We start from the raw sequence: 22,793 nt of genomic DNA, 5'->3' as shown, positions 1-22,793 counted from the left end.
CACAGCATGAAAACATATATCTGTTCTTAGCGAGACTTCAGGCGTCAATGAGTTAATTTTTGTCACTGGCACTCTCGCTTGCATAGAAAGCAAATGGCACCCAACAAAGTATTGGGTCTGAATGTCCTCCTCTATGCCTGTATTTGTAATATCTTTCCGTACATGTTGCGAACATTCTCGAATGTAAGAAAGCATACATGGGAGTATACGTAAACTATTCATGTCTCAGGATTCATTCAGGCACCTGCCTTCCTTTTGCTGGCAATGTGTTTAGTCCTGTCCCAGGCATCCCTGTGGACCTGGACTGCCCGGTATACATGACCACTAGCCACACGGGACTATTTAAATTTCAGTTACTAAAGGTTAAATAAAATAAAAAACTCAATTCCTCAGTTGCACTGGCCACGTTTCAAGTGCTCACAAGTAGCTACAGATGGCTGGCGGTGAACGCACACGCAAGAGTGCAGATACAAGGCACTCCCACCATCTCGGGAAGTTCTCTTAGACGGCGCTGCTAGACTCTCCAGACCTCTAGCTAGTCATGCCGGGATGACAGCAAATGCTGAGTAACTCTTTGTTGAATGAACAGGAAAATAATTAGTTCTAACTTGTCTTAATAATTCTTAAATGTGACAGTCGGTGACAGTCAAAACGGAAGACAGAAGCTGCGTTAGCCTAAACCCGTGTTTTGACACAATTGGATTAGCTGGAATTATTCCTCCTTTCTGCCTACTTCCAGTTTCGTTTTTATGGAACACATTACAGATTTTGGATCAACCCTCACCCTATTTATCTGCTAATTTAACTCTAGTCAAATCTGTCATATGTGTTTCTCCAAATAAATTATCTAAACATTATTCCACCCAAACTGGATACTCGCAGTTGAATAGAAGAGGTATGCGTTCAACTTTCCAGGAAATTGATTTTTTTTTAATAGGTTGGGATCAAATCCTAGACAAACTTATTTCTTAGGGCACGAAAGAATTCTCCTTCCTAAGCTTCCTTTCCTTGGGGGGGGGGGGGGAATTAAGCAAGTATCCCAGGGAACCATATGAAACTGGAAATTCCAAGGCGAAATCCTCACACCCAAGACAAATTCTGCAAGGAAACCTGAGTTGAAACCGATCCAGCTATTTTTAGGATTACAATAAATAGACCTTCGGCTTCAACCCCACAATTTACTGCCTAGATCCAGAAGACAGGGACACAGAAAGAGTTGGAGATTATAAGCGATGCTCTGCTTATAACCAGGATTGCAGGTTTCATCCCCAAATAAGGGTTCTGGGCTGCAGCCCCTCCAGAGTGAGCCTGCATTTCCACCTCCAAACCCCCAATCCAGTGTTCCCTCCTTCCTGCCTTCCTTGAGAACAGTAGATACTGCTCTCCTAAGTTTGCAAATGTCACTCCACAGTCTCTCCAGGATAGCAAATGAATGCAGCACATTTAACCAAATAAAGTGGAGAACATGCCAGCAATGGAAAGATGGGCTCCTGCAGGTCCCAATTTTCACAGCAGGCGTTTCCGTTAAAACAACAACAACAACAACAACAACAAAACACACTTCTCTTGCAGAATCTTTATAAACACGGCTTCAATGATCAAAAATCACTTTTAGACACCTCCCCCCACCCTCGGCAACAAGAAACAGACGGCTTTCTGATGTGCTCAGCAGAGAGAGCACTTCGCAGCTGCGTTCAAAGGGAGAAGCAAAACCAGAAAATGGATTTTCATTGAGTTAAAGTGTCTCGGTGCGGGAGGAGGGGGGAAAAGTGAAGCCTGGTACACACATGTCCTTGAGGACACGTGGGATTCGGTCTGCTTTAGGGTCTAAACGATGTAAGGTGTGTGTGGGGGGGTACTCGCTCCGTGGATACGGGTCTCAGCAGAAGGGAGGCAGCTGCCCACATGAGCCCACACGGGGCTGCAGGCCACCCCGACCTAAAGGTCTCCTTGGGGTCGCGTGCCCTCCGGAGGGCACCTCGCCGGATCCGGCGGGCCCGTTAGAGACCTAGCCCTCGGCCAGGACCGTTTTCCCAAACCTGCCCCCAGCCCCGCACTCGTTTCATCAGACCCGAGGGAGGAATTAAAGGTGCGGTTGGTCTCTCCCTCCGAAGCCCCGGGGCCCGGGCTCCACTCCTCCCAGCGGGAAGAAAGAGCTCGCCCTGCATCGGTGCATGCATCGGTGCATTCTCCTCGGTCGCCTTTGGGGGGACACGGCCAGGCTGCTCCCCGCCCCATTCCTCCCTCCCGCGCCCGGGCTCGGTGGGCTCCCGCGCAGACAGGCCAGTCCGGCCCCAAACCGGGGAGCGCGACCAGGGCGGGGCCCCGCAGCAGCGCCCCTCGGAGGCCGGGGCAGGAAGCGGCCCGCTTCCCCCCGTTCGGGCCAGAACAATGGCTTTTTGCCCGGAAAGCCAAGTTCGGAGGAGGCCGGGCGCGCCCCGGCGCTCGGAGGGGGCTCCAAGCGGGGCTCGGCGGGCGCCCCCCGTCCCGGGCCCGAGCCCCGCTCCCTCCCCCTCGGGGCGCCCGTTCCCCCCCGCCCGGGACCCGCCGCGCCCCCCACCCGGCCCGGCCCGGCCCCCAGCGCAGGGCGCGAGGCCGAGCCCGCCGCGAACAATGCGCGCCCCGCCCCGCGCCCGCCCCCGCGCGCCCATTGGCCGGAGGCGCCCCGGGAGGCCCGCGGAGGCGGTGCGCGTGCGCGGGGCGGGCCCTGCGCGGGCGGGGGCGGTGCTTTGTGTGCGGCCGGCGGGCGCGCGGCGGCGGCGGTGCGGGGCGCGGGGCGCGGGGCGCGGGCAGCATGGAGGAGCTGAGCAGCGTGGGCGAGCAGGTCTTCGCCGCCGAGTGCATCCTGAGCAAGCGGCTCCGCAAGGTGCGTGCGGCCCCCGGCCCCGCCCGCGCGCGCCCGCCCGCCCCGGCTCACGCGCCCCTTCTCTCCCGCAGGGCAAGCTGGAGTACCTGGTCAAGTGGCGCGGCTGGTCCTCCAAGTGAGTCCCCGGCCGCGCGGCGCCCGCCTTCCCGCCCGCGCCGGCCGGGCCCGGGACGGGGACGGGGGCGGGGGCGGGGGCGTCCGCGCGCTGGGCGGGAAGTTCGCGGGGTCCCCGCGCGCTGGGCGGGAAGGGGGCGCGCAGCCTGCGCGGGGCCGCCCTTTGTTTACGGGGCGCGCGGACACCCCGGGAGCCCTCGGCCCGGCGCCCCCCGCGGGGCGCGAACCCCCCCCCCCCGTCCATATTTCGCCCGCTGTAACCTGAGCTTTCTATTGATGGATGGAAACCCTCCTTTTTTTTTCCCCCCCTTTTAAAGTAAGGAAGGGGACTGGGCATCCCCGGAAGGGGCTCTGTTTACAGCCGCTTCCCCGCCCTCCCCACCCCCCGCTCGGCTGCCTCGGCTTCCCCTCGAGGACCTGGCCCGCGCCCGCCTGGGCGCCAGCACATTGTTCCTCCCCTTCCCCTTCGGGCTGCGCCCCTGCGCCCCTCGGCCTTCCCCTCCTTCCCCTTCCCCTTCCCCTTCCCCTCCGCGCGTCCTGGAGCAGCCTTCCCTTCCTCGCTGGATCCGGGCCAGGCTTTGGGGGCTTCCCTCCCGGCGACTTCCCATTTTATTGGGATTTGTTTTCCTCCCAGGGGGAGACCGTGGAGATTTCCTGAGGCCTTATGTTAATTGAGGGTTGAGGTGGTAGTTTCCCTTGGAGTTGAGGCGCAGGGGCCTTGGCCTTGAGGCTCCCGGGTCTCCAGGAATTCACCCTCCCGCTGTGGGATTTAGGGGAACTGTGCCATACCCCCCCCATGCCCTTGCACCAGTGGGGATCGGAGGGCGCGCTGGGGTGGCCACATGCCCGATGTTGTCCAAAGGGGCCTGTCATTGCCTGGTGTTTCTTGACGCCCTGCTTTTTGCTTTTCCAGACACAACAGCTGGGAGCCAGAGGAAAATATCCTGGACCCAAGGCTGCTCCTGGCCTTCCAGAAGAAGTGAGAAAGTTAACCAGCCCTCGTGGGAAGGGGGAGAATGTTGGGGAGAGCGAGGCCCGTCGCATCGCTGTTCAGGGCCGGGCTGGCCTTCCAGGGCTGGGGCTGGGGTCTGGGCATCCAGGGTGGACTCCGGGGGCTCCTGCGCCATGGCCCTCGGCGGAGGTGAAGCAGGCATCAGGGTCCCGCAGGAGTTCCTTCCGGACGTTCCTTCAGCTCGCCAGCTCCCTGTGTCCGGAGCTAAGAAGCCACTTTCTAGGTCTTTCCGACAGCCAGGTTCGCAAAAATGAACCTTCTCGGTTCCTTCATGAAGAGTTCTAGCTTCTCCTGTTGACCTTTTCTGTTGAGTCATTTGCACTAATAAAAACCAGGATGGCAGGTTCACCGTAAAAATGGTGGCCTGGCCGCCCAGTGCTGCCTGAGGGTGCTGTTGAGCAAGAGAAGGCCCAGAGAGGTTCCTGAAACAGCACAGCAGAAAGCTAAGCCTCTTCTGGTGGGTTCTGTCCTAGGAACAACGCATTTATTTTTCTTGAGGCCGTAAAGCAGGTGGTGCTGAGGGAGCACCCTTGCCGGTCTCAGGGGATAAGTTTGCTTCTGTGATTTTAGATGTCACCTCTAATTTTAGATAAGAGAGTTGGGGAGGCGTGGGGTGGTCTGGCTGACGTCATGGGGAAGAGAAATCAGGGAACGTGGGTGTCTCCCTTCCCCTGTGCACCCAGAAGACACCCCCGCCCCCAGAAACTAGTAGCTGGCAGTCACATGGTTGGTGTGTGAGGGTGACATTTGTAAGTAAGGGCAAGTCTGAGGTTCAAAACCTGCGGGTCGGGTTAATGTGTTAGCAGAGGAGGCCTGTGAGATGTTCCTGCCCCTCTAGGAGACAGGTTGGGGGCTGCTTCGGAAAGCATGAACTGTCTGGTTGTACTAATTGGATTCTTTAAGAGATGGCTTTCCAGGCCTCAGCGGGGTGATGTTTGCCCCTTTTAATTACTGGGAAGCTTCTCCACATCAGCCCCTTCCCCAGGGGTAGCCTGAAATACAAGCTTTCTCTGGGGTGGGGCTGGAGGCAGCTTGCTTGGCTTCATGGCCCTGAGTTCTGGGAGCTGATGAAAGGTGTCCTACCAGAGGTGCAGGTTTTGAGCTGCAGCTACATCGGGACCAGGCACCTCCAAAGACTTCCATCTAGAGCTCAGTCTAGAAATAGGGGTTTTAGAAAAAGGAAGGGGCGGGGAAGATGAGGGCGCCAGGGGTACTGGCTCTGAGAAGCCAGCCCAGAGTGCAAGACGGGACCAGAGCCTTGGGTTCCCTTGACCCGGGTTCATGGACTGGTGAGGATTTTGTGCACCCTGGAGAGGCAGAGGCTGGGGCCAGTGGTCCTTGTCTCCCGGCCCAGGACTCTTGTTTGGAGCAGTGGGTTTGGACCGTGTGACCACAAAGGCTCCTTCTAGTGGGCTACACCCTAGAAGTTCCACAAAACATTCTACCTGTGGAAAGCAGCCAGGATTAGCACAGGGCTGTCTGGAAAGGAATCTGAGAAAACCGGAGAATTGCTCCTTTCACAGCCTTGCTGGAATTTCTTTCACTTGTTTTTATGCAAATGCAAATGAAACAGGTTTTTAAAAAAAAAAAAAAAGTATTAGAAAGAAGAGGGTCTGGATGTCTGCTTTGTGTATGGTAACCATGGGATGGGTTTTTGCAGTGGAACTGATCGGAAGCTAGGGCAGGCCCGGCGTGTTGGGTGTCTGAGGCCCTGGGGGTCGTGTGGTGGGAAAGGGTGTGCGCACTGGGCTTCTCCCACCCTGATTGGTGATCGTCTTAAGGGAACACGAGAAGGAGGTGCAGAACCGGAAGAGAGGCAAGCGGCCCAGGGGCAGGCCAAGGAAGCACACGGTGATGTCCTGCAGCCGGCACTCCAAACTCAAGGTGGGTGGCTGCTGGCCCGACTGGGCTGCTTTCGTCGTGCAGCGTGCAGAGTGGAAGGCGGCAGGCAGCAAGAGGGTTGAGGGCTTTGGGGAACGGGGATCAGGCTGGCTCTTCCACGGAAGGTCTGTCCTTGCTCAGAAGACCCTGGCCTTCCGCCTCTTCCTTGCTTGTGGCTCTAAGCCTCTGCCAGCAGAGGGCCACAGCAGGCCCCAGCTCCCCCTCACACCCTCCCCCTGCCACCAGGAGGGTCCTGCTGTGGCCCATGCCCTTGAGAGCTGGTTTCTTATTCACTTGGCGTCCCTCCTGCACTCCTGTCTGGTGGACAGCAGGGTCAGACTTGGCTGCCGACTGCTTCCTCACTGTTGGTGGCTCACGGGAACAGAAAGGAACAGGAAGCGTGCACACAGTAGGTGCTCACAGGGACACACACTTGGGGGCCGGGTCATGGCCTCAGTCTGGGATGTGTCTTGGATTCCTCTCTGGAAGGCACTGCCCCAGGATTGTGAACCCACACGTGGTGGCCAAGAGTTCAGTCTCTTACAAAAACCGCTCTTCTGGAAGCTCTTAAAGTCTTGCCTTCAGGCTTGTTGGCTGGTCCACACTGGCCTGCTCTTCACAATCTTCCTTTTGAGCAGGACAGTGGGAACGGGGGTCAGGGGAGTGGGTTCCTGTGTACTCAGGCTCTCCTCCCCGGGGGTGACCAGTGGGGACCACAGAAGTGGCATCAAGGCGGTGGGCCTGGCTGGGCAAGGAGGCCCGGAGGCCTCAGGTATGATTGGATTGTCCCTCACATCAGGGAGCCCACACCGCCTCCATCACCCTAAAGTGTGCCTTTGGAAATGATGGCCCAGGGAGAAACGGGAGGGTGCACTTAACCTGCTTTTGGGGGGACGCCCAGAAGGCAGGAGGGCAGCAGTTTGTTTTCCTGTGTGCCGGAACGTTCTGAAGGTCAGAACCTTCAGAAGTGAGAGGACCGAAGCAGGATGTGCACTTGGCTTTAGGTTAACAAGCGATTACGCATGAAGCATCGTAAGCTTTGCGCTTCCCTTTCCGAGTCACCTGCTGAGGAGCCTGGAGCCAAATTCATGTCCCCCTTTGAGGCCGTAGTATCCAGGACGTGACCGTGCATGCTCTTCGTTTCGTTGCTCTGCTCTGATTTCACAAAGCACCTGTTCTTTGTTCTGCTTTTAACTGCATTTCAAGGACTCTCATAAGGACTTTTTACGTCTCTTCTGGAACAAGGGGGTGAGAAATCGCTCCCTCCTGGCTGTCTTTCTAGTGTGGCAGCCACCAGAGGTTTCAGCTTTGAGGGGTCCGGTGCCCCGTGGACCGCGGAGACCCGGCCTTAGAGACAGTGACACCCTCTGTGCTCTTTCTCTGCAGGAACCCGACGCTCCCTCCAAATCCAGCAGCTCCTCCTCTTCCTCCACGTCTTCTTCCACTTCCTCAGATGAAGAGGACGACAGTGATTTAGATGCCAAGAGGGGTCCCCGGGGCCGCGAGACCCACCCAGTGCCTCAGAAGAAGGCCCAGATCTTGGTGGCCAAACCGGAATTGAAGGACCCCATCCGGAAAAAGCGAGGCCGCAAGCCCCTGCCCCCAGAGCAGAAGGCGGCCCGGAGACCCGTGAGCCTGGCCAAGGTGCTGAAGACTGCCCGGAAGGACCTGGGGGCGCCGGCCAGCAAGCTGCCCCCACCGCTCAGCGCCCCCGTGGCAGGCCTGGCAGCCCTGAAGGCCCACGCCAAGGAGGCGTGCAGTGGCCCCGGTGCCATGGCCACCCCGGAGAACCTGGCCAGCCTGATGAAGGGCATGGCCGGCAGCCCCAGCCGGGGCGGCATCAGCTGGCAGAGCTCCATCGTGCACTACATGAACCGAATGAGCCAGAGCCAGGCCCAGGCTGCCAGCAGACTGGCGCTCAAGGCCCAGACCGCCGGCAAGTGCGGCCTCGGGCTGGACCTCAAGGTGAGGACGCAGAAGGGGGAGCTGGGGTTAAGCTCCCCAGGAAGCAAAGTCCCAAAGGCCCCCAGCAGTGGGGCTGTGGAGCAGAAAGTGGGAGGCGCAGGGGGGCCCCCCTACATCCACAGTATCAGCAAGGGCCCTGCTGGGTGCCTGGGCCCCCAGCCTGCACCCACCCAGGAGCTGAGCCTCCAGGTCTTGGACTTACAGAGTGTCAAGAACGGCACAGCTGGGGTGGGCATGGTTGCCCGCCATGCCACGGCCAGCAAGGGTGTCCCTGCCACCAACCCAACCACCGGGAAGAGCGCTGGGGGTGGCCTCGCCGGGGGGAGTGGGGCCACCGTGCCCTCCGACACTAGCAAGAGTGAGAAGCTGGCTTCCCGGGTGGCAGCTCTGCCCACTTCTGCAGGCAAGAGGGACTGTATGAAGGGCAGCGCGGCCCCCAGCAGTCAGGAGGGCCATACAGCCCCCGGCGACGCCCGCAAGTTGGCCTTGCCTTCAGAGCTGAGCGCTGGCGAGGAGAGTAGCTCCGACTCAGACCCCGGCTCCGCCTCGCCACCCGGCGCCAGACAAAACCCATCAGTGTCGGTTCAGACCAGCCAGGACTGGAAGCCCACCCGCAGCCTCATTGAGCACGTCTTCGTCACCGACGTCACTGCCAACCTCATCACGGTCACGGTGAAGGAGTCCCCTACCAGTGTGGGCTTCTTCAACCTGAGACATTACTGACACCCTGTGGCCACCCGGCTGCCTGGCTCTGGCCTCTGGCTTTGCTTTGATAACTGCCCTGCACCCCAGGCCCTTTCCAGGGGCCGGGTGGCATCCAAGGGCAGGCTCGGAGGGGACTTGCCCTGGCCCTGCCTGTGATTTCAGGTGGGACAGTACCTTGATGCCTTGCCGAGGCCTGGCCTTGCCCTCGTTCCTACCTCTGGGCCTTTGCTTCACTTCCCACATGCCTCAGGAAGTCCTCCTCCTGTGTCTCTGGCCTGAAGTTCCTCAAGGCCGTCAGGTTTGCTGTTTGATCTGCCCTGCCTGCCCTGCAGCGACAGGGTGGTGGTCAGCTCTGCTCTGGATTTCCAGGGGGCACGGCTCGTAGAGGAGGGATCCAGGCTGGTAGTCCCTGCCCAGCAGTGGGATGGGGGCAGGGCAAGGCCTTGACCTCTCTAGGGCTCAAGTTAGGTTTTTACAAGAGGGCCTGGGGTGGGGGGCAAGTAAGGGGCCTCGCCAGTCAGAGCTCCCCTTTAGGACAGTGCCCGACGGCTGAGGACTGGGGGCCTGGATGGAGGAGGACCGGTGCTGGCTGGTGGGGTGCTCAGTGCCCTGTAACCCTGGTTCCGGTTAACAACTGCAGCGCCCCTGGGGTTGCCCTGGGAGTCACAGACTGGGAAGGGCTGGTCCCAGAGCTGTTTCACCTGGAGCCTCCACGTTTGGGGGGGGGAGAGGGGGCAGAAGCAGAAGGGGTCACTGTCCCTGCCCTCCTTTCTACTTTTTTTTTTTTTTTTTTGCTGTTCTGTGCAAGGACAGCTGTGGCCCCACACATGGCCCCAAGAGCCCCTGGTAGGTGGGGGTGTGCAGGCAATTGCTGGAGTAGATCCACCCTCCCAGGGCCTGCTGGCTTCCAGCCGTCGTGTGGGTGTTCGGTGCTGCTCCCACCCATGCCCACCTCTGCCCAGGATGGGCACTGCCTCTCCCTGACAATCCCTCCCACCTTTGGGGGTTCTGAGGGCCCCAGAAAGGCCAAATCTACCAGCCCAACTACCCCCCACCCCCACCCCGGCTGTCTGGGAGCTGCCTTGTATGGCTTGGGGCAGGAAGGTGGGTCAGGGAGCCCGGTCACCAGGTCTTTGTGATGCCAAAAGAAAAGTGGAGGTGGGGTTGTCTTCTGCCTCAGCTCTTGGTGGAAGCCAGCCAGCAGGTGTGGCCGCTCCCTTGGTCCTGTTGCCTTGATGGCAGGGGAGCCCAGGCTTACCGAGGGGTGGGCCTGCCAGACCTCCAGCCCCCTAGCCCCTCATCCTCCTCGCCAAATAGAAAGAGATGGCTTTTGTACGTCTGAATCCATTTCAACAGCGTGCCTTTGGGGACAGATACGTGTCCAGGACCTTGTCAGGGGTTCTCCAGGTGCAGCTTCTCCGTCTCCTGCGTGGTGGCTACACGGGGCAGCAGCCGGAGGGTGCCCATCTTGGCATACCTGAGGGCTGAGAGTCCAGACAACCAGGCTCAAACTGGAATGTGGGCAGTAAAGGGGAGAACTGCCCCAGGAGGCGGGAAGAGCTGGCAGGTGACTGCACAGTCTGGAAGAAGGCGCCCAGCACACTGGGCCACAGACACCGGCTCCCCGTCCAGCTCTAGACACCCAGATGCACCCTGGCAGTGGAGATGGGGGCTCCTGTGGCTGCCCCCACCAGGCAGCCAGGTTTTGCAACTCCCCTTCTGTCTTAGGCTGCAGAGCCAGGCCCACAGCAGCTTCCGGAGCCCTGCGGGCTAAGCCTGGGTTCCTGCGGGCCTCTGGACACACGTGTGTCCGCGCTCACCTGCCGCCCTCAGCAGCCGGGTCTCCGAACCCCCACGCGGTGCCTTTCTGTTTACCAGCTCTTTCAATCCCAAAGTTGAATCTGCAAACACCTTACTCCAGCCACTTTGCCTTCTCGCTGTGTTGTGGTTTCTTTGGTGCTTGGGACTCCATGTGGCTTCTGTTTAAAAGGGTGTGTGTGAGCGTGTGTGTGTGTGACTGTCTTTGCTGAAGAGTTGAATGTCATGTTTACCAATAAAAGTAGTACTTTTTTTATTTGCTGCTATGTGTGCGCGCGCGCGCATGTGTGTGTGTGTGTGTGTGTGGCGCTGGGCATCAGCCACATCGGAGACCCCTGTGTGTGTGTGTGTGTGTGTGTGTGTGTGTGTGTGTGTGTGGCGCTGGGCATCAGCCACATCGGAGACCCCTGGTCTGTTCTGCGGGGTTACCCACATGGACTGCATCACGGTGTATACTGAATGGGTGTGTGAATCCTGTCGTGTCTTTGTTTGCTTGCAACGGATAGGAAGAAGTGGCCAGCCAGTCCGTCCTTTTCTTAAGAGGGTTGGACATATTTTTATATATATTTTTTGGTACCAAAAAGAGTGTACCTTGATCTGGTTACGCTCAAAATTTTGACCTGACTAAGAAGGCTCTGGGCCTGGAGGTTACACGAGGGGGGGATGGGGAGGAGAAACGGGGAGGACCAGAGCTTTGGACCAGTGCCAATGGCTGGCTTGATTTGTGTTTTTTAATTAAAAAAAAAAATCATTCATGTATGCCACTTCTAATTGCTTTAAACTATGGCTGTTTGTTTGCTTTTTTAAAAGAGAGGGAACAAAAGTGAAGATGTTATTGCCCCGGGAAGCCTGAGATCTTTGTTGAAGCAGGGCTGCCGCCCAGCCCCCATATTCAATCAGGACCTGCCAGTTGGAGAAAATGCTTCCCCCAGGAAGCCCGCCATGGTTGGGGGGAGGGGTGGGAGGAGGGGCGAGGTAGTGCCTAGATGACCAGATTTTTGCTCAGTACATCTTAAGATTCTGTTGTTTTTCTAGTATTTTTGGAAAACTAACACTAGGCCTAGGTTGCAGGTTTTGGGGGTTTTTTTTTTGTTGTTGTTCTTTTGACGTTAATTTATTTTGCAGGGGAACGACCTTAGAGTGAGCGGTGTCAGGTTTTTGTCTTTGTTAACTTTTAGTATATCAATAAATCTTTTCTTTAACTTGTCAGCCTGGTGTACGTGATGCTTGATGCCCGGAAACAATAGTCTCTTCGGTTGCCCTTTCCTGAGGCGAAGTACTCTGGATGTGGCCTAAAGCATAGAACATCCAAGGCTTCTGGAAGCGGTTAGCCCCTCTCCCAGAGTGCGAGCAAGCACGGAAAAGGTGTTTTTTTCTAAACAAAGGTGGGGTTGGTTACAGCTGTGAACCCCTGCACCAGCATTCATAAAGGGTGATTTGGCTGTGTCTGGAGGTGGTTTTGGGGGGCAGGGGTAAGTGTTGCTGCTCCTGGCATCTAGTGAGCAGAGGCCAGGGAGGCTGCACGACATAAACTCACTCAGACGTTTCCCAGAAGGCAATACTTTAACCCCAAAGACACCACTTGAAAGCTGCAAGATTCCAGGGGAGTCACTCTGGCGCTCCAGGGGTTTGGAGTCCCTGGTGCTACTGTACTAAGAGCTCACAATAAGGAGATGATTCGCTTCTTATAGAACCTTCTGCGGGCCTTCAAGGTTTGCATCACTCTCAGCCTGAATTTGTTCATAGATTTGAGCCTCCAGGGAGAACCAAGTTCCCTTTGAAGTGAAGACAGAAGTTGGACCTCGAAGTTGAAAGGCTAGTTTGGGGCGAAGGCCTGAAATGTTTTCCTGCAGGGGGAGGAATAGAAATAGAACCCACTCTGCAGAGAAGGCCTGAGAATTTGAAGCGCAACCCTTGCGGGGCAAGGCCAAAGCCCTGCTTTCTTTGTCGCCCCTGCGGAGGCTGGAGCGATTTTGTTTTGGAGAAGGTGGGCATCGGTCCTCTGGCTTTGGAGAGCTGCGAAAGGGGGTGAGGGTGGCGGGGAAGGAGTAGTTGCGGGCAGCCGGGGTTGGGCTCTCATGGGAGCCCCAGCCAGGCGGGTGCGGGGGCCCTGACCCACGCCGGCCTTTGTTCGTTTCTGCGCAGAGGGTCTGATGGCCTAATCCACCGCCTTCCCAGAGGAATGGGCTGGGCTGCCAAGGGCCCGACCCGGCCTGCGGCCTTCCTGGACTGGGCCCAGCCGCAGGGCGCCCGGCGGGATGGGCCAGCAGGCTCTGAGGATCCCGGCGCTGACCAGCCCCTCCTCCCCGCGGGGAGGGCGCAGACGGGGGCCACCGTGGCCCGCTGCAGCGTGCCCTTGGCGAGGGAGCTGCGGCCCTCCCGGCGCCCCCGCGAGCCCCAGAGAGGCACCGGCCGCGAGCCTAAGGCGAATCTTAAGGCCCGGAGTGGGTGGGCGCGGGGAGGGGTGAGGCCGTGGCCTCTAGAGGGCGCGCGCGACCCGCAGACTCGGAGCCTCCGGCTCTTGGGACGCGCGGGGGCGCGTTCCCCGCCGCCGGCTTGGAGCTGCCCCGGGAACCGAGCTGCGCGACCCCTTCCCCGCCGGCGCCCAGGTGCCCCCAGCGGCCTCCATTCGGGAAGAAAGCCCCGGCCCGAACCCCAAGCCACAGCCTCCTCTCCCGGGTGCAGGCCCCCAAGGCTGGACGCTGGGGAGCGCCGCCCAGCACTGAGCAGCCCCCATCTCAGACCAGCTGGATCCAAGGCCCCCTCTGGGCCTGGAGGACGTCAGAGCGTGACCCCCAAGGCGCTGGGTGCCGGCCTCCCGGAGGCGGGTCTGCGGTGCAGGCACAGGCCTCGCCTGGGTCCGGCGCGCTGTAAGCATCAAAGGGACAGGAAGATGGATTCGATCTGCCGCGCTCCGGGGAGCCATCCAGGTTCCAGTGCTGCCCGCGGCGGTGCTGTAGGGCCGCAGGGGGGACGACCCAGGGTGGGGCGACACCGCGGGCCGGGCCTCCGCACCTGGCAGCTCTTGGCCAACCTGCCCGGGAACGGAAGCCACGCCAGGAGCTCCCGGCCATTGCCGAGGTGGACGGTGGCCAGCCAGCCGGGAAAGGGGGACCGGGTCGGCGCCCTCGCATCCTCCTAAACACCAGTGCACGCCAGTGCCCAATACCCAGGAGAGGTGGTTGGAGGGAGTCCCCGACCGGGCAGCGGGGCCTCGGCTCAGGGGCTGGCTGCCGGTGGCGCCCCTGGCCGGGCCACCCTACTCCCTCCCCGCCCCGACTGCACAGGCCCTTCGAGTCCAAAGGGCACCCAGCGCCCCGTGACCCGCTGCCCTGGGCCCGCGCCGCTGGCTCCCTCCCCCTGGTCCTCCCACTCAGCTCTCCGAAACTGGGGAAAGAGGCGCGGGGAGCACCGCCAAGGGCGGGTCCGCAACCGGCTGGCGGAAGACAGGAGATGCGCGGGCGAAGCGTCCCCACGCCCTCCCTTCGTGCCAGGCCGTGCGCCCAGGTCGGGGCTTCTCTGCGGCGAGGGCTGCGCGGGGTTATGGGGATGGGATGGGATGGGATGGGATGGGATGGGATGGGATGGGATGGGATGGGATGGGATGGGATGGGATGGGACAGACGCCGTGGGCGCCCTGGGCTTCCGAGGACCGCCCCCGTGCCGCCCCACGCCCGCGCCCCGCACAGCCGACGGCCGGGAAGGGCCGAGAGCCCCCATCCCCACCCTGAGCCCTGCTCCGCCCCCCCCCCCCGACCGCGCCTCGCCCGGCGTTGGGGCTTCACCACCCCAAGAGGAGCGGGGACGGAGAGGCTGGCGGGGGGCGGGGGGCGCGGGGCTGCGCCGGCAGCGCCAGGTTCACTAATCACATCAGCGTGCTCTGCGCCGGCTCCGAGCAGCCAGTTGCCTAGCAATACCCGCGAATTCAATTCCTCAATCAATAGGCGCGAGGCGCTGCATTTCGGGGAGCGCTGGCGAGGCTGGGTGGGTCTGGGGGGCGGGTCCCAGGACAGCCCCGGGAAGCAGGCCGGAACCGCAGGGGCGCCCGGCCGGGGGCGTCAGGGCCTCGGGGACCAGTGCCGTCGGGCCTAGGGGTGGGGTTCGCAGGGGGAGCAACGCCAGGAGAAAAGGGACCCTAAAGGTTGCTCCCATCCTCCCGGTGTCCCCGAGGTCTGCCCGGGACCCAGAGGAAAGTGGCCGGTAGGTGAGAAGAGCCGCGGCCTCCCCCCTGGGGACTGAGTGGAGTCAGAGCCCAGTCCCTCTGGAGCCCCCTCTCCCCCCCCCCCCCAGCTGGGAAGTTCCCCCAGTTGGGGAAAGGCCTCTGCAGCTGGAATCCTCCGGGCCCACGGGGGCGAGGGGGGTGGTGGATGGGGTGGGTAGTGAGACAGGAGGAAGGGGTGCTCTCTCCTGGGGTGGTCATCCCTCTGCTCTGATGGGGATGGGGATGGGAGTGGGGGGTGGGGTGAGGGGGGCAGGGAAGGAACAAAACCGAGACACGTCTCTATTTACAAAGTATATATTTAAACACGTAGAAAGCAGTATTGGATACAGACATTCACGACCGCGGAAGATAGGTACTGAAGCTTCACTCTTGGGCTGAGGCGGGGATCAATTCGAGATTTGTACAAATCTTAGAATTAAATAAACCCCACAGGCGCACATCCCGCGTGGTTGCAGACTCTCAGCCACGCAGCCCTGGCCCCTGCCCCCCCCCCCAGGTCAGCGTCGCAAGAGCAAGCGGAGAAGACACAGACGCACGGCCACGGACAGACGGTGGACAGAGGGGCGGCGGGGGTAGAGCCAGGCTGGCCCGCGGGAGGGAAGTCAGAAGGAAGGAGAAGAATCAGGCCCGAGGGAGGGAGACGGGAGCCCACGGAGGGAGGGAGACAGAAAGGAAGGCGACAGCCAGGTAGACGCGCGTCCCCGAGTTCGCCGTCCACTGGGTCACAGACGTGTCCCTCCATTGAAGCTTCATCTGAAAATAGCGTCCACATGTAGTAGATACACTTGGTAAACGGCGCTTCTTTATACAAAGTCTAAAATACCAGTTTTACAAATGTGAGCAGATAAAAATCCCCATTCCGGGGGGCTTCTTTATATAGGCGCAATTTGATATTCAAAAACAAATAAAATCATGTAGTACACCGTCTTCCACTTATTGTACCCCCTCTCTTTAAAGGCAAGAAAGTCTGGAGGTGAGAGGGAGGCGGGGAGAGGGGGAGTCCGGAGGAGCACAGGGCTGGAGGCCCCACCCTGTACCCCCCAGTCCCGGCCCGGCCCCGCCTCGCTCGCCCCGAGTCTGTGCTTCCTCCCGCGTGCGCGGGGGGGCCCCACGCGCTCCCTCCCCAGGCGGTGGGCAGTCGGACCCTCCCAGCCCTTCCAGGGCGGGGGAGGCCGCGGAGGCCGCAGGACCAGCCCTCGAAGACAAGGAGGTGTGTGGGTGGCTGGGGGGACAGATTTGTGCTTTCGAGTCCAAAGAGGGGCGCGCGCCCTGCGTCCCTGGGGCGCACGGGGGCGCCCCGGGCCCCCGCCGCCCGGCCTCCCCCGCCGCGGCCGCCTCTTTTCAACTCCCGCTCCTCCCGCCCCCTTTGGCGGAGTTTGAATGTCGAGTTCAAATAGAGAACACTCCGCGAATCGAAAAGGCCTATAAATTATAGCTTTTGCTTTTAAGAAGTTGGGGGGGGGGGAGCAAAAGTTCTGATGCGCATTCTTGGATGGAAAGCTCGCCTCGCCCCTCCTTCCCCTGCCCCGCCGGAGCCGCCGGGGGTGCGAGTCGTGCCCGAGCCCCGAGCCCCGAGCCCCGGGCCCCGGGCGCCGCCGCACTCCCGGCCAGGCCTGGGCGCCGACCCCCGCTCCCAGCCGCGCCCGCCCCCCGCCGCGCCTCCCTCCGTGGGTCGCGCAGGGTGGGCCCGTCTGGCCCGCGGCCCGCCCTCCCCGGGGGAGGCAGGCCGGGCCAACTCTTCCTGGGAGGTGGGGGCCACCGTCTCTTCTCCTGGCGAGGCTAGAGGACGCGAAAGGGAACAAGTCCACCCCCAAACACTTCTCCTGTAAAACAACAACTGTCTCGAACTCTGGGCACTGACATGCAATCCTCCCAATTTATCCTGGCATTTCGGGAATGTAAACAGATTCGCTGCATTTCTTTTCTTTCAGTGGAGTAAGGAAAGGAATCGAGGGAACTGGGAGATTTTTATCCACATGACATACACACGATCTGATGGGCGTGTGTGACACACACAATCTCCCATAAAGTGCATTTCCTGATGTGGTCCTGGGTGAGAATCTGATGCTCCCCACCCACCTGCAACTTTTTACCTTCAATATCACACACAAAAGTTATTCAAGTTAATACTTTTTCCCCCCCCAAACAGACTTCTTACTCTTAAAAAAAAAAAAAAAAAAAAAAAAGGCAAAACACACTGACCCCACCCCCTTTTTTTCTGATTGGGGAGCCAATCTTTTGTTGGCCTGCTGGGCCAATGGGAAGAGAGAAAAAATCCGGGTCCTGCCTTGGTTCCAGGGGTCTGCCAAGGGGCTGTGGGAAAAGGAAGGAGGGGTGAGGTGGGTCCCTCCAGACACCATCAGAGGTCCAGTACCCCGGTCCCCAGCCTCCTTAGTGCCCGGGTGGCTGAGGGGCGGCGACCCAGCCCGTCTGCCCCAACTAAACCACACTGAGTCTCTCTCTCTCTCTCTCCTTGTTTAAATAAAACAACTTCAAGAGTTGAAATATATATATTTAGATATTTTTTCTTAAATAACATATTTACATCTAATAGAAAATATAACTCTAGAGATACTCTTTCCAACCAAAACTGAGGGGAGGGAGGAGGAATGGAACGGGCTGGGCGTGTGAAGTTTGGGGACAGGACCAGCCAGAAGGCCGCCTCCCACCCAGAAATAAAAAGCATGATGCCAAGTTTGCGCTCCCACTCTCTCTCCTGCTCTCTTGTCCTGGGATCACCCACCCAGCAATTCATCTTTTCTCTTTAAAAAAGCCTTGGTCCGTGTTACTTTCCTTAATGGTGACGGTCAAAAAGTTTGAGGTCACGTCAGTGACCACCACTTTCTCCAGGTTGGTCAGAGAGGGACTCCAGGACTCTTCCTCTGGGTCCCCCAGGATCCTGGCCACTGGGATCCTGGCGATGAGGGAGGGCCTTCCCCCCTGGGCCCCCATGTCCCGATACAAGCCCCCCACAGAGCCAGGGGTGCCTGAGCCATGCCGGACACGGGGGCCACCTGGGTCTAGGGCCCCCTGGCCTCTGGCCTCCAGGAAAGTGGCCCTGTGCTTTATGACCCTGGCTGGAAAGGTGTCCACAGCCAGCTTGCCTGTGGCCTCCGCGGGGCTGGGGCTGGCCACACCGCACTGGGCCAGGTCCGAGTCCTGCCTCCGGGCTAGCTGGATCACGCTGTGGCCAGCGGGGAACTTCCCTGCCCCAGGAGGGGCTTCGTCCACCTTCCTGCCCTTGAGGTAATCTCCGAGGCCATCGCTGGCTTCTCCCAAGGGCCTCTGCGAGGGGTCCAGGAGCTCCTTCCGGGGTTTGGGGCCTCGCTTCTTGGAGCTGTCCCCCGGCGAGCTGGGCTTGTCATCCGTGCGGCTGGCACCCCGCTCTCGCTCGCGCTGCCTCTCTCGCTCCCGCTCGCGCTCCCTCTCCCGCTCTCGGTCCCGGTCCCGAGGGGGCTCCACTCGGCAGGTGCTGCTGGTGCTGCTGCTGCTTCCGGGCGGGGACAGACCCATGTTCCGCAGGCCATCACGGGCTCTGGAAGTAGAGGCCAGGTCCTGGGGGGAGCGTCCAGGGTAGGGGATCCGGATGCCCCGGGCAGAGTCACTTCTGAACTCGTATGTTTTGGCCTTTGCCTTGGCCTGGGCCTGCAGGAGAGAAGGCATGTCAAAAGCAGAGCAGGGTCCCCAGCCCACTCCCTCCCCAGGACCCCCTCTTCCACTGGAGCCTCCCTGCTTTACCCTCTGATGCCCAGAAATTGCTATATGGGTGGGGGTGGGGCTTAGGCACAGCGTCCAGGGGGGTGTGGTAGAGAATTTGTCTGAAAGAAGCCATTTGCTGCAAGCGCGCTTCTTGCTTGTATTTGATTACGCATCTATTTGGGATGGCAGTTCTAGTGTGGCTAAGCCCCTTTCCCCCAGACACCCCTTGGGGCTGCCACTGACCTGGTGACAGTCCCCTGTCTGGGGACTCCTTCCTCCATCATAAATAGGCAACAAGAGCAGACACCCCAAAGGTCCACAAGCCCTCAGGGCCCCCTTCCCCAAAACCTCACACTACAACAGTGCTGCCCACCGGTCGCTGGACACGGCCATCTTACCTTGAGGAGGAAGGTTTTGGGTTTGGGTCCTCGCTTTTTGGGGCCGTAGAGCTCCATCTCCCGCTCCCTAGAAGAAGGAAAGAGAGAGAAAGGGAGTGTGTGAGTAAAGAATCTAGTGGGACTGCAGTCCAGACTGGACCTGTGTCCCTGAGCGAGGGTCTGAGGCTTGAGAGGGCCTGTACCTTTCCTCAAAGGCTGCGAGCAGGCGAGCATCCAGGATGTTTTCCTCGGGTTCCCATGTGCTGTACCTAGAGGAAATCAGGAAGAAGTGGGCGTCAGTCCCGGGAGCAGGGAAAGAGCGGCGGGGGTGTGTGTGTGTGTCTCTAACTTTTCTTGTTGCATTGTGTTGTATTTCAACGTAAAGGGAAAAAATGAGGAAGAAAGAAACCTCCCGAACAACAGTCTGGGGTTGAGGATTGCATATAACCTACTTACTTCTGCGACCAGCCCTTCCATTTCACGAGGTATTCCATGCGTCCCTGCGGATGCAAAGGGGAAAATGTGTGTGTGCAAGGGGAGAAATGCATGACGAGGACACAAGAAATACATGCAAAAAATGCATGCACCAAATGAATGCGCGAAATCCCACCGCGAAAGGCACGCGCTCGCTGCATCACCCCCTGCACGAAACGCTGCACAAAGTGCATGCACCGGCGTTCATCCCCCCACCCCGCCCCCCACCCATGCAATCTGTGCATCGCTGCAAGTCTAAGGAAAGCGCTTGGGCTCAGAGCCGCCGCCGCCGCCGCCACGGCCGCGGCCGCTGCTGGGACCTGGGGGAAGGGAAGCTGGGCTGCAGCCGGGGGAGGGAACCCAGGCCGGGAGGGGAGGGCTCGGCCAGCCTCGGCCCGAGGCCCGGGGGCACCTACTTTCCGTATGCGCCGCTTCAGGAGGGCTTCGGCCGCGAACACCCGCTCCCCCACCGCCGAAAGCTCCATGTTGACTCGCCGCTTCCCCCTTGGCCGCTTCCAGGAGCAGAAAAGCAGCAGCCAGCGCACGACAGACCATAATACTCTCCCGCTGACGTCAGTTCTCCTCCCCCTCCCGCGCGCCCGCTCCCTCCCCGCCCCCCTCCCGCGCGCCCGCTCCCCCTCCCCTCCCGCCCCGCGCTTCCTCCGGCCCCACGTGTTGCTAACGACGTTGCTAAAGCGGAGCGGCTGGGGCCTGCGCCCCTGCGCGCTGATTGGCCGAGCTCCGGGCCACGCCCCTCTCCCTTTCTCCCCCGCGTTGCTACGTGACCCGCGTTCCAATCGCCAGGGGGCGGAGTCCGAGGCTACTCCAGAGACCGGCGCGAGGGGGGTGGGGGCCGCCGCCGGAAGTGACGTCGCGGGGAGGGCGGGCCCGGCCGCTGTCAGTCTGCCGGGCTGGCGAGGGGGCCGTCCGCCCTCTGTCCTCGCCGGGGGCCCCCTCCCCCGCCACCGAGTCGTCCCTCCGGTGCTCGGCGGCCCCCAGGGCCCTCGCTGGGACCCCCGCGGGGGTGTCAGCCGGGCCCCGCCCCCTCGGCAGACCCCGGCCGCCCCACCCCCACCGCCGGGACGCGCGCCCTCCCCTCCCCCGCAGCCGCCGCCCGCGCCGCACAATGCACAATGCACAGGTGCCGGGGCGCCGCGGGCCCTGCCGGGACCCCGAGAGCCGGCCGCGCGCCCCGGGCCCGCCCCCGCCCCCGCCCCCGCCCCCCGCCGCACACCCGGCCTCGGTCTCCATGACGACGGCCTCCCCCGCCGCCGCCCGCCCCATCCCGCTAACAAATCAATGTGCCTGTGTCTCTGTCTCGGGTCGCGCGGCCCGGCCTCCGGCCACCCTCGGGCCCTCGAGCGCTCGCTCCCAGCTCGCGAGCCGAAGGCAGACCCGGGCCACCCGCCGCGCCCGCCCGAGCCTCCCCGCGCCCCGGGACCCCGCGGGGGCCGCCGCGCGCCCTCCTCCGGCCCCCGGCCCCGGCCCCTGCCCCTGCCCCTGCCCCTGCCCCTGCCCGCCGCCGGCCGCCACCTGCCCCCGCCGCCACCTGCCCCCGCCGCCGGCCCGAGCTGCTCGGCGCCCCCACGCCCCGGCCCCGCGCGCCGCCGCCGCAGCCCAGCCGCCCCCTGCCCGGGGCCTGGGCGTGCCGGGGGAGGGCCCGGGGCTCGGCGGGCGGCGGGACCGGCGGCGGGGGGCGCGACCTGACCCGCGGGGCCTGCGCCCTGCACTTCCTGTCCGCGGCTCTTCCCGACGGGCGCAGCAGACGCGCGGCCAGGGAGCCCCGGGCGGGAGTGGCGGGGGCACCGCGCGGCCCGGTGCTGCAGCGGAGACCGCGGCCCGCGGGCGACCGTAGCGGGCCCGGGAGAGGGGAGAGGGCCGAGGGCCGGGGGCCGGGGGCGCCGTCGCTCGGCTCGCGGGGCCCCGGGGCTGGGGCGGCGGCGGGGACCGCAGCGCCCTCCGGCCCCGGCTCTCCCCGACCCTTTCCCCGCCCCGCCCGCGCTGCCAGTCACCGCACCCGGTCCTCGGAACCCGGGATTTAGTTAAAACATCGCTGGTACACTGGACGGGAAGCGATTTCCCTTGGCGAGGGATGGAGGGAGAGAAGAGGGGGGAAAGGGGAGAGCGAGCGAGAGAGAGAACGAGAAAGAGGGAGAGCGAGCGAGCAAAGGCGAGCCAAGGAGTCTGAGTCGGAGAGGCAGGGAGCCCGGAGCGGAAAGCTGGCCTCGCGTCCAGGGCCAGGTGCGCGGCGGGCGCGGGGCGCTGCGGGGCGCGCGGGACGGGGCGCACCGGGGGGCGCGCGGCAGGGGCGCGGCCCGCCCGCCTTCCCTCGCGCCCCCGCCCCCGCCCCCGCCTCCGCCCCCGCCCCCGCCCTGGGCGCGCGGGGTTCCCAGTTTTGGCCTCGCTCCCAGACTTGAGGAGGTGGGCGCCGGGCTGAGCGGCCCCATCTCCGGCCGTTCTGTCTTAACGAACAGCGAGCTGGCGACGGCCAGATCGCCCCGCCGACCCGCGCGGGCCGCCCGCGAGAGGCCGCCGACGGACGCGTCCTTAATCATAAAAAGTCATTCCCGGTAACAAATAGTTTCGTTGGCCGGTGCCAGCGATACAGCTGTTTCTGTTTAAGCTTAAATACTTTCCAACAGTTTGGGCAGTAAAAATAAAGTCGGCCTCAGCCGCCTATAAGTGTCTGGTTTCCCCGCCCAGAGAAAGCCCACCCTCCGCCCTGGGCCCGGGTCGCCGTGCGCGCCCCCCGCCTGCCCCCTCTTGGAATCCGCCGGCCGCCGAGGGCGCACTGCGCGGCCGCCCGGGCCCCGCACGGCCGCCGGACCGGCGTCGAGGGCCACCTTGGGGCCCGGAGCGAGGGAGTCTCCGCGGAGCGGCCGGAGGACCAGACCCGCTTCGCCTCCGCCTCCCCCCACCCCTGCGCCCGCGAGGAGTGGCGGTTTCCCTTCAGATAGGGTTACTGGAGCCCTGTCCCCGGGAGTTGTGTTTGCGTTGGGTGCCTTCACAGTCCGGGAGTTTGCACGAGGCGTGCAGAGGTCGATGGTTTCAGTTTCACGCTGAAAAAGTTAGCGCGCCTCCTCCCTCTGGGTTTCTCTTTTTCTCCTTCTTTTTTTCTTTTTATTCCTTCCTCCCTCCCTTCCTTCTCTTCCCTTCCTTTCTCCCTCCTGCTTCTCTCCTTTCCTCCCTGTCTCCCTTTTCCTTCTTTGCCTGCATGCCTGGGAGCTTGAAGTGGGGAGATGCAAACCCTGGTGTGGCTACACACGGCCCCCTCCTCTGGAGGGGTACTGAGAAATGTTCCCCCTCGCTTTCTGGCTGCACCTCTCTGCCTTTCCTTATGCCTGGTAGTGGAAACTCCTGTTGCGAACAAAATGATCGCTTGGGAGGTGTCTGAGTTTGCAAACATCGGGAATTATTCCTGCAGAGCCCACAGCAAAGACAGAACTCAGTCCAGAAGGCAACGGGAGGTATAGAATAATCTGACATCAGACCGAGCCCGGTGCTTCCCAGCAGCAGACTCAGTCTTGCGGACCAAAGTAAACCCCAAAGGCGGAGGCGTTACCCCCTGCTCGGCACCCGCCACCAGCTGTCCCAGACAGAGCAGGGTTACAGAGAGTGGGAAAACCGGCGATGGGAGTGACCTGAGCTCCGGGAGGGCTG

The 22,793-nt window shown here is 61.6% G+C and overlaps 2 protein-coding genes across 4 annotated transcripts; one reads left to right on the top strand and one right to left on the bottom strand.

Moving 5' to 3' along the window:
• The first annotated feature begins 2,755 nt into the window (after nucleotides 1-2,755).
• Nucleotides 2,756-9,285, top strand: CBX2 (chromobox 2). Of its 2 annotated transcripts, XM_038546389.1 has the most exons (5): nucleotides 2,756-2,866; nucleotides 2,938-2,981; nucleotides 3,894-3,959; nucleotides 5,774-5,876; nucleotides 7,260-9,285. In XM_038546389.1, exons 1-5 carry the CDS (start codon nucleotides 2,795-2,797, stop codon nucleotides 8,559-8,561), a joined length of 1,587 nt encoding a protein of 528 aa, XP_038402317.1. In that variant the 5' UTR covers nucleotides 2,756-2,794; the 3' UTR covers nucleotides 8,562-9,285. The 2 variants fall into 2 exon arrangements, with proteins under 2 accessions (XP_038402317.1, XP_038402318.1); XM_038546390.1 differs by lacking the exon at nucleotides 2,938-2,981 and having other exon boundaries at nucleotides 2,785-2,866.
• A 7,789-nt stretch (nucleotides 9,286-17,074) lies between these two features.
• Nucleotides 17,075-19,721, bottom strand: CBX8 (chromobox 8). 2 transcript variants are annotated; one of them, XM_038546080.1, is made up of 5 exons: nucleotides 19,550-19,721; nucleotides 19,116-19,159; nucleotides 18,863-18,928; nucleotides 18,681-18,747; nucleotides 17,075-18,228 (listed from the first exon to the last, which is right to left on the bottom strand). In XM_038546080.1, exons 1-5 carry the CDS (start codon nucleotides 19,616-19,618, stop codon nucleotides 17,335-17,337), a joined length of 1,140 nt encoding a protein of 379 aa, XP_038402008.1. In that variant the 5' UTR covers nucleotides 19,619-19,721; the 3' UTR covers nucleotides 17,075-17,334. The 2 variants fall into 2 exon arrangements, with proteins under 2 accessions (XP_038402008.1, XP_038402009.1); XM_038546081.1 differs by lacking the exons at nucleotides 18,863-18,928; nucleotides 19,116-19,159 and having other exon boundaries at nucleotides 19,550-19,686.
• Nucleotides 19,722-22,793: the final 3,072 nt, after the last annotated feature.

The sequence above is a fragment of the Canis lupus genome, chromosome 9 (assembly GCF_011100685.1).
Source record: "Canis lupus familiaris isolate Mischka breed German Shepherd chromosome 9, alternate assembly UU_Cfam_GSD_1.0, whole genome shotgun sequence".
Lineage (NCBI taxonomy): Eukaryota > Metazoa > Chordata > Mammalia > Carnivora > Canidae > Canis > Canis lupus.
Note: the sequence above shows the minus strand (reverse complement) of the source record. Positions and strands in the feature narration are given on the sequence as shown.

Bases quoted from the DNA above. Each gene is read 5' to 3' on its own strand.
- CBX2 (XM_038546389.1), top strand. From the start codon at position 2,795: ATGGAGGAGCTGAGCAGCGTGGGCGAGCAGGTCTTCGCCGCCGAGTGC. The intron at 2,867-2,937 runs GTGCGTGCGGCC...TCTCTCCCGCAG, and splicing joins TGAGCAAGCGGCTCCGCAAG to GGCAAGCTGGAGTACCTGGT. The intron at 2,982-3,893 runs GTGAGTCCCCGG...TTGCTTTTCCAG, and splicing joins TGGCGCGGCTGGTCCTCCAA to ACACAACAGCTGGGAGCCAG.
- CBX8 (XM_038546080.1), bottom strand. From the start codon at position 19,618: ATGGAGCTTTCGGCGGTGGGGGAGCGGGTGTTCGCGGCCGAAGCCCTC. The intron at 18,748-18,862 runs GTACAGGCCCTC...TCCTTCTTCTAG, and splicing joins CTCGCAGCCTTTGAGGAAAG to GGAGCGGGAGATGGAGCTCT. The intron at 18,229-18,680 runs GTAAGATGGCCG...TCTCTCCTGCAG, and splicing joins CCAAAACCTTCCTCCTCAAG to GCCCAGGCCAAGGCAAAGGC.